Source organism: Hypanus sabinus, chromosome 12 (assembly GCF_030144855.1).
Source record: "Hypanus sabinus isolate sHypSab1 chromosome 12, sHypSab1.hap1, whole genome shotgun sequence".
NCBI lineage: Eukaryota > Metazoa > Chordata > Chondrichthyes > Myliobatiformes > Dasyatidae > Hypanus > Hypanus sabinus.
This window is the reverse complement of record NC_082717.1, coordinates 20,434,705-20,444,948: the sequence shown is the minus strand read 5'-3', so window position 1 is coordinate 20,444,948 and position 10,244 is coordinate 20,434,705. Positions and strand designations below refer to the sequence as shown.

Sequence of the window (10,244 nt, the reverse complement as noted above, 5' to 3'; positions counted from 1 at the left end):
CCCACCGCTCTCCTCTCTTGCACTGTCTCAGCATTTCCAGCAGTCTATTCTGTTGCATTGCCTCTGCTCACTGCCTCACCGAACCACGGGTCTCCCGCTTTCCCTGCCGCAGCCAGCCGCCACTCCGTGCGACCGCTCCGGCTCTCAGTGCCTCTGCCAGCCCCTTGCATCGCCCGGGTGCTCTCTGCCTGTCAATCACTCCGCTCCTACCCAGCCTGCCCCGCACCGCTGTCATGGCCGCCGTGTTGTCAGATCGCCTGGAGGGAGCACATGGAGCCGCTCCGGGAGGCGGCTGCTGCGCCAAGTCCGAGGGGGCACCTTGCGCAGCCACGGACGGGCTGCTGGAGCTCGAACTGTCGGTGCTGCGGGGCTTCCAGAGAGAGGCGGAGGCCGGGCGCTGTAAACAGGAGCGCGGAGCAGGTAAAGGTGCCGGGGTGGTCGCCTGGTGTTGGGGGCCGGGTTGGAGAGCGGGGTCTGGGCGGTGGAGGTGTAGCTGTGTGTCTGGTCAGGAAGGTTTCAGCTGTGTTCGTGCCCCTCCACTGGCCTCCAGTAAGTGTCAGGCAGACAGCACTCCCTACTGACCCTCACCCAGCATCAGTGGTGTATCATCACTAACCAGAAACTCAACTGGACTAGTCACAGAAATACTTTGGCTGTAGAAAAACTGTGTATTTCCATGTTGTGAATTTCTTCACTTGACATATTAAAACCAAGGTGCAAGTGAGGGGAGTGATGGAATAGTCTCCATTTCTTTGGATGAGTGCAGCCGTTAGCAACTTGCAAGACTCTTAAAACAGACCAATTGATTGGCACCCTATCCATCACGCTGAGTACTGTAGGTACTCCTTCCACGACTGGTATGCATTGATTGTACAAGGTTATTATGTAGACAACTGCAGTAGCACTTTGCAAACCTATGATGCCTCTTTCACATCCCTTTACCGGAAATGTTGCTACATTCTTGGGCTAAATAGGATTCTAGCTTAATAGGATTCTATCTTATTCATTAGGAGTATGAAGAAATTTAGTTTGTCACCTAACACATATGAAAATTTCCATAGAATTACAATGGAGAGCATTCTGACAGGCTGCATTACTGTCTGGTGTGGGGGTGGGAGGCTACTGTACAGGACCGAAAGAAGCTTCAGAAAGTTGTAAAATTAGTCAGTTTCATCTTGGGTACTGGCCTCTGTAGTATCCATGGCACCTTGAAGGAGTGGTATATCAGAAAAGTAGTGTCCATCATTAAGGACCCCTATAACCCAGAACATGCACTCTCATTCTTGCTGTCAGGAAGGAAGTACAGAAGCTTGAAGGCACACACTCAATGATTCAGGAACAGTTTCTGTCCCTCTGCCATCCAATTCCTAAATGGACATTGAACCCATGAACACTAACTCACTTTTTTATATATTATTTCTGTTTTGTACTTCTTAAAATCTATTTAATATACATATATTTACTTTAATCTTTATTCATTTTACATATCAGGTTATTGCATTGTACAGCTGCTGCTAAGTTAATAAATTTCATGACACATGCCAGTGATGATAAACCTGACTCTGATCTCTCTTGGTTATTCTGTTATTGTCACTTGAACATTTCTTTTCCACTATTTTGTTGCACTTTTTGCTGTATTTGTTGTATTTACTACCAGCATGTTTGCCTTGCGAGCTTCGTGCGAGCAAGTAATTTCGCTACACCGTGGTGCATATGACAGTGAATAAATTAAGATCTACCAAGGAGCAAAGGGCAGCAAGCACAGTGCCACCATCTTCTGCTACACTTTCAAGACATGCATCTCCTGGACTTGGATGTTCATTGACATTTCTTCATCATTGTAGGGCCTGTTTTCTGGAAACTCTCCCAACAGCACTGCAGGAGGGTTTTCACCAGTAGGACTACAATGGTTCACAATGAAGGCTGACTGTCACATTCTCAAAGGCATTAGGGATGCATCATTTAGTGACTGAAGTCTCCTGATCACTATTTATCCTTCAATCCACATTATTAAAAAAAGATTAACTGGTCATTGACAAGTTATTGTATGAGCTTGCTGTGTATAATTCGATGAGTCGCTTCTGACAGTGACTGAAAATACCTCATTGCAATAGAGTGCTTTGGGGCATTCTGATGATATGAAAAAGGGAGATCTGATTTTGTCCAATTTTAGGTAACTAACGTTTGTAAAGTTTTGTTACTTTGGAAAGAAAGTAGATAATTTTATGTGCATTGGAAAAGTTTTAAGTTTGTTATTTGTAATCATATTGTTCTCTTTTGTAACTTGCTAATGGTTTGGGAGAGTTAACACTCAGTTCATCTGGGTTTGTTTGTTTGTTGCGTGCCATGTTGTATGACGTAGGCCATCATGGTCATGATTATTCTTAGCGTATTTTTCTACAGAAGTGGTTTGCCATGCTGCCTTCTGGGCAGTATCTTTACAAGACAAGTATCTTTATCAGCCATTATCAATGCTCTTCAGAGATTGTCTGCCTGGCATCAGTGGCTGCATAACCAGGACTTGTGATGTGCACCAGCTGCTCATTCGTCCATCCACCACCTGCTCCCATGGCTTCCCGTAATCCTAATCGGGGGGGGGGGGGGGGGGGGGTGCTACACTTTGACCTGCAGGCCAGCAGAGGGAAGGAATGCTTTGCACTTTCTTTGGTTGAGATGTATCACCACCCGCCACCCTCATCTGGGTACATGGTTTAAATATCTTTTCCCTGGGTGGCAGCTGAAAACTGCTTTCAGTTGCCGGATTGCTGTTTATAATGCCAGAACACATGTAAAATTAGTAAATGTTTTGTCAGTTTTTCCCATTTTTGAAATGTAATTTGTGGCTCGCTGAGAAAATGCCCAACTCGGTACAATTCTTGTTTATTTGATTTTGGGATCTGGGTGTTGCTGGCAAGACCAGCATTTATTTCCACTTCCTTTTCCCTCTGAGGTGATGGTGGGACAACAGCTTGAACTACTGCAGTGCTTTGATGAAAATATCCCCCACATTGCTCTAGGTTTTGTAGTGAAGGAATCAGATTTAATATCGCCGACATATTTCACGGAACTTGTTAACTTTGTGGCAGCAGTACAATGAAATACGTGATAAATAAATATAGAGGAAAATCCGAGTTACATTAAGTATATATTTGTCTATTAAATAGTTAAGATAAAATAAGTAGTGCAAAATAACAGAAATAATAAGTAGTCCACTCAGATATCAATGGCAGAGGGGAAGAAGCTGTTCCTGAATCGCTGAGTATGTGCCTTCAGGCTTCTGTATCTCCTACCTGATGGTAGCAATGAGAATAAGGTGTGTTCTGAGCGATGGGGATCCTTAATGAAGGAGTGTTAATATACCTGCAAGTCCGGATGCTGTGCGACTTGGATGGGAAACTGCTGGTGGTGATATGCTACCCTTGTCCTTAGAGACTGAAGTCACCAGTTTGAGAGGTGCTGTAAAAGCACATAGATGAGCAAGCATGGCCATTTGGTAGATGGTGCACATTGCAGCCACAATGGACTAGTGATGGAGAGAACAAAGGTTTAAGGTTATTAATGAGGTGCCAAATAAGCAGACAGTTTGGTTGTGAATGGTATTGGCCTTTGTGAAAGGAATTGGTATTAGAAACATAGAATCCCTGCAGCACAATACATGCCCTTTGACCCACAAAGCTGTGCCGAACATGTCCTTACCTTAGAAATTGCCTAAGGTTACCCATAGCTCTCTTCATTCATCCAGACAAATGGATAACGTTGCATAACTTGACTTGTGGCTGTTAGTTGGCCAAAAAGTCATTGGCTGTCAGGAGATGAGGGGTACCTTGCTTTTGACCTGCTCCATGAACTATGGTATTTATGTGCCTGGTGTATTTAAGTTTTTGATCTCTGATTATCCCCGAAGTATTGATGGAGAGTTTGACATTATCACTTAATGTCAAGGATAGGCATATAGACTCTGTAGTGCTTTTGGCATAGCACTTTCATGGCATGAGTATTATTTGTCACTTATAAGCCCCTGTCTGAATGTTGTCTGGTTTTGCTGCAAAGTGGCATGAACTGCTGTGGATGCTAAGGAGCTGTAAATTAAATTGAAAGCCATCCAATACCAAACACAAATTTCAATTTCTGATCTTATAACAGTAAGGTCATTGATGAAACAGGTGGGCAAATGAAGGTTCCCTAATGAATTTTAATTAAGAAAAGTGGACATTTTCCCCATATACCTGCTTATTAACTGGATTGTTAATGCAGGTCGCTGTAAACTGCTACACCACCAATGTTCTCTGAAATACAAGATGATGCAGTATATTATGTCCATGGGAGACAGCAAGGTTAGTTAATTGAAGTAATTTGAAAATTTATGTTATGTAAGCAGCCAAAGAACCCTTGGATATTTCCTGTACAGAAAACCTTATAGAAATCAAAGATTCTGTTTTACATTAGTTTATAGAATTGCAATGTGAAAAGATGCTGCAGTCCATCAAACAAACCTTTTCAGGCTTTTTATGATGTCCATTCTATTCCCCGGCTCTCTTCTCTTGCAATTTTTTTATATATCAGTTAAGTATTTATTTACCTTACCCCAATTCAATAATTTTAGTCACCTCCACTCAAAGCTTCTCTGATATAAAATTCTCTACCAAACTGAAACCCCACAGCCTGGGGTATTCTACTAAATCACCTCTGCATGGCCTTCATGAAGTGTAATGTCTGGAACTGGGCACTATGGCAGTTGTGGTTTAACTGTAATGCTAGGTGAAATTCATCACAGGAAAGTGTAAACTAGCATTTCAGTGAGAAGAACCAAAAGGTACAATAAAATGTAAAGAGTGCTGATCAGAAGGAGCTGATGGAATAGACATCTGGGTACGTAGGCGAATAAATGTGCTTTGAATACAGTGGGTCAGGTTCACAATGTGGTTTAAAATACATAAAGAATCTTTAACTTGAGAGATGCATAATTAGGAAAGTGTGTATACTGAATTAAGAAAATGTCTATACTGAGAGATAGATTAAAAGGTCCTGGGGATTTTTAATTACCTTCAATGCCATTATGCTTCTAATAGACTTACTGTACATTCCCAAACCAAAAACCATGGATGAACCAGGAGGTACGTCGTCTGCTGAAGGCGAGATCCTACACTACCTCCCTCACTACCATTCAGGGCCCTAAACAGTCCTTCCAGCTGAGGCGACACTTCATCTGTGAATCTGTTGGGGTCATCTACTGCAGTGATCCCCAACCACTGGGCCACAAAGCATGTACTACCGGGCCGCCAGGAAGCGATATGATTTGATGATATGAAACGATATGAGTTCGCTGCACCTTTCTTCATTTCCTGTCACACTGTTGAAGTTTTTTGAGCGGAAAAAACGTGAGCAAGTGGGACAGAAGCAAGTGCTGAGACCCACCACCTCCACAAATGCTGCTGCTCTGAGAGTGTCGTACCTAGTGGCTGGCCGTATTGCTGAGGCTCAGGAGCCTTTCACTGTTGGTGAAGAATTGATTCTGCCTGCTGCCAAGGACGTGTGCTGTGAACTTTTGGGAGAAGCTGCAGCTAACAAGATGGCACAGGTTTCTCTTTCAGCTACCACAGTTTCAAGGAGAATCGATGACATAGCAGAGGACATCGAAGCACAGCTGTTGGAACGGCTTAACGAGTCACCATGGTATGCTGTCCAGGTCAATGAGTCTACCGATGTGAACAACCAGGCAATTCTGCCGGTTTATGCATGATATATATTTCAAGACGATGTGCATGAGGATGTGTTGTGTGCGCTGCTGTTGCCAACTAACACAACTGGGGCAGAACTATTCAAGTCTTTGAATGACTACATGTCAGGCAAACTGGACTGGTCATTCTGTGTTGGAATATGCACAGACAGAACTGCAGCTATGACTGGACGGCTGTCTGCTTTCACTACCCGAGTCAAAGAGGTTGCTCCTGAATGCCAGTCTACACACTGTCATACACAGGGAAATGCTGGCTAGCCGAAAAATGTCACCTAATCTTAACAGTGTATTGAGTGACGTTGTTGAAAACGCCAGATCTGCCAGAAAAAGCCAGATCTCCCAGTAGCCACTCATTTTAATTCCACTTCCCATTCCGACATGTCAGTCCATGGCCTCCACTATTGTTGAGCTGAGGCCATACCGAGAAGGAGAAGCACTTTATGTTCCATCTGGGTAGCCTCCAATCTGATTCCATAAAGATCGATTTCTCAAACTTCCAGTAATGCCTTCCCTTTACCATTCCCCATCCCCTTTTCCCCCTCAGCTTATCTCCTGCCTCCTTGGTTGGCTGCCGGTGACTAGTTATGTTCCACAGGGGCCAGTGTTGGGACCGATTCTTTTTAAGTTGTATGTTAATGATTTGAAATGACGGCTTTGTGGGCAGTCAAGTCTCGCAACCCAGGCCTGTACCAGAAAACCAGGTATGATTTGTGAAGGACTATTTCCAGGGCAAAGGGACAATTTTGAAAAAGGTTGAAGGCGATATCAGATGCACGGCAACTCTGGCAGGGACTGCAAGACATTATTTCCTACAAAGCGAAACTTAATATTATGAATGGCAGCAATGCTTCACTACCAGTTGAACTCAAAGCCTTTTATGCACGGTTTGAAAGGGAGAATACAACTACAGCTGTGAAGATCCCTTGTGCATTTGATGATCCTGTAATCTCTGTCTTAGAGGCTGATGTTAGACTGTCTTTAAAGAGAGTGAACCTTCGCAAGGCAGAAGGTCCCGATGGAGTACCTGGTAAGGTTCTGAAAACCTGTGCCAACCAACTAGCAGGAGTATCCAAGCACATTTTCAACCTCTCACTGCTACGGGCAGAAGTTCCCACTTCAAAAAGGCAGCAATTATACCAGTGCCAAAGAAGAATAATGTGGGCTGCCTTAATGACTATTGCCCGGTAGCACTCAAGTCGACAGTAATGAAATGTTTTGAGAGGTTCGTCATGACTAGACTGAACTCCTGCATCAGCAAGGACCTGGACCCATTGCAGTTGGCCTATCGTCACAATAAGTCAACGGCAGATGTAATCTCCATGGCTCTCCACACAGTTTTAGATCACCTAGGCAACACGAACACCTATGTCAGGATGCTGTTCATCGACTATAGCTCAGCATTTAATACCATCATTCCCGCAATCCTAATTGAGAAGTTGAAGAACCTGGGCCTGTGTACCTCCCTCTGTAATTGGATCCTCAACTTCCTAACCGGAAGACCACTGTCTGTGCGGATTGTTGATAACATATCCTCTTCACTGACGATCAACACTGGCGCACCTCAGGGGGTGTGTACTTGGCCCACTATTCTACTGTCTGTATACACATGGCTGTGTGGCTAGGCATAGCTCAAATGCCATCTACAAATTTGCTGACGTTGCAACCATTGTTGGTAGAATCTCAGGTGGTGACGAGAGGGTGTACAGGAGTGACATATGCCAACTAGTGGAGTGGTGCCGCAGCAACAACCTGGCACTTAACGTCAGTGAGACGAAAGAGCCGATTGTGGACTTCAGGAAGGGTAAGACAAAGGAATACATACCAATCCTCAGAGGGATTAGAAGTGGAGAGAGTGAGCAGTTTCAAGTTCCTGGGTGTCAAGATACCTGAGGATCTAACCTGGTCCCAACATATTGATGTAGTTATAAAGAAGGCAAGACAGTGGCTGTACTTTATTAGGAGTTTGAAGAGATTTGGCATGTCAACAAATACACTCAAAAACTTCTATAGTTGTACTGTGGAGAGCATTCTGACAGGCTGCATCACTGTCTGGTATGGAGGGGCTACTGCACAGGAAAAGGCAGCGTCCATTATTAAGGACCTCCAGCACCCAGGGCATGCCCTTTTCTCACTGTTACCATCAGGTAGGAAATACAGAAGCCTGAAGGCACACACTCTGCGATTCAGGAACAGCTTCTTCCCCTCTGCCATTCGATTCCTAAATGGACTTTGAAGCTTTGGACACTACCTCACTTTCTTAATATACAGTATTTCCGTTTTTGCACATTTTTAATAACCTATTCAATATATGTCATTGATTTACTTGTTTATTTTATTATTTTTCTCTCTCTGCTAGATTATGTGTTGCATTGAACTGCTGCTGTTAACAAATTTCACATCACATGCCAGTGATAATAAACCTGATTCTGTTTCTGAAACCAGTTGGGGGAGGGGGGGAAATAAGCTCCCACTATCTAAAATTTTGACAAATGTCTATAGATGTGTGGTGGAGCATCAGGGCCTGGTATGGAAACACCAATGCCCTTGAACAGAAAATCTTGTAGAAGGTAGTGGACATGGCTTATTCCATCAATGGTAAAGCCCTCCCCACCAATGAACACATCTACACAGAGTGTTGTTTCAGGAAAGCAACATCCATCATCAGGGACTCTCATCACCCGGGCCATGCTCTCTTCTCGCTGCTGCCATTCCTCCAAAATGATAAAACTGAGGAATTTAAAGCTGCTGACGCTGTCTATCTCTGATTACAGGAATGCAGCTTCAGGACAGTTATTACCCTTTAACCATCAGACCCTTGAACCAAAGGGAGATAACTTCACTCACCTTCACTTGCCCCATCACTGAAATATTACCACAACCTAGCAACTTACTTTCAAAGACTCTTCATCTCATTTTCTTGATATTTATTGCTTATTCATTTATCATTATTTCTTACATTTTGTATTTGCACATTTTGCTGTCTTTTAAACACTGCTTGAATGCCCATGATGGCGTGATCTTTCATTAATTCTGTTATGGTTATTATTCTATTATGGATTTACTGAGCAAGTCCCCAGCTATGGATAAATAGCCCCACTGCCTTAAGGGCAGCCTCAGGAGAGGAAGACTAAGGGAGTAAATCCGGTGTGGAGCCCCTAAGGCGGCTGGATGTCATTGAACATCCTTCCTGCAGCCAAGCTGGTGCCAAATGTATTGCTTCATAAGCTTTCCTTTGGACTACACTAGTGAGGCTGAGAGGGGAATCTTGATGACAATGTATCTCAGGATCTCCGTACCTTCCACCCAGGCTTGAGTTAATCATTGTCACCCATTGTTCTTCAAGACAGATGTATGCCAGCCGCTACCACAATAAAATGAATCTCAGGGTTGTATGTAGTGACATATATGTACTTTGGTAATAAATTTACTTGGAACTTTGATAGGTGTGTAAGATGATAAGGGGCATAGATAACTAGTTCCTTTTTTCCAGGGTGGAAATAGTGACTATCTTATAATAATTTTAAACTAATTGGGGGAAAGCATAGGGGTGTAGTCAGAGGTCCGGTTTCTACATAGAGAGTGGTGGGTGCATGGAGTGCATTGGCAAGGTGGTGGGTAGAGAAAGATACTTTAGGAAAACTTAAGATACTCTTTGATAAGCACATAAATGAACAAAATATGGAGGGCTGTGTGGGAGGGAAGGGTTAGATTGATCTGGGAGCAGGTTAATAGGTCTGTAATATATTGTGGGCTGAAGGGCCCGTACTGTACTATACTGTTCTATGCTCATTGTATGTATTATTGTCACATGTACTAAAATCTAGCAAAAAGCTTTTGTATACCGTCCAGACAGATCATGTCGTACATTGAGGTAAGAATATAGGGTTCCATTTTAGAAAATGTGCAGTGCAGGTAGACGGCCAAAGTACCGGGGCCATGACAAGTTAGACCTGGAGATCAAGAGTTCATCTTAGTGTTGGAGAGATCTTTTCAATAGTCTGATAACCCTGGGATATCCTCTTAAGATTTTGTATATTCTGCCTGATGGGGAGAAAAGTTCATGATCAAGGTGTGGAGGTGGATGGGATTGGTCTTGGTTATGTTAGTGGTGGGTCAGTGGGTGGGCTTGTGTGGCAAACTAGGCTGCGTTCACAAATCTTTTGATTTTCTTGCATCATGGGCAGAGCAGTTACCATCCCAAGGTATGATGCATCCAGCTAGGTTGCTTTCTATGGTGTATCTGCAAAAACAGGTAAGAGTTATTGGAGTTGTACTGAATTTCTTTAAGTTTATGAGGAAGTATAGGCATTGGTGGCTGGTCCAGGACACATTATTGATGATAGTTACACCTAGGAGCTATAACTCTCAGCCATCTACACCTCAGCAGACAGGTATGTATTCCACCTCATCTCCCAAAGTCGATGACCTGCTCCTTTATTATGAAAACTTTGAGGGATTCCTGGTTGTTTTGACACCATTTTTTTTTCTCTTTATGTATCTCTGGAAC

General features: G+C 43.5%; 1 protein-coding gene across 2 annotated transcripts in view; it reads left to right on the top strand.

Annotated features, from left to right (window-relative positions):
* ttc27 (tetratricopeptide repeat domain 27) overlaps nucleotides 1-10,244 on the top strand; it is a 250,402-nt gene continuing 240,158 nt past the window's right edge. The window contains exon 1 of one of the 2 annotated variants that reach the window (XM_059985627.1): nucleotides 1-420. In XM_059985627.1, coding sequence (XP_059841610.1) covers nucleotides 234-420 — 187 coding nt within the window. In that variant the 5' untranslated portion in view covers nucleotides 1-233. The remainder of the gene's footprint in view (nucleotides 421-10,244) is intronic. The other variant, XM_059985628.1, reaches the window with a different exon arrangement.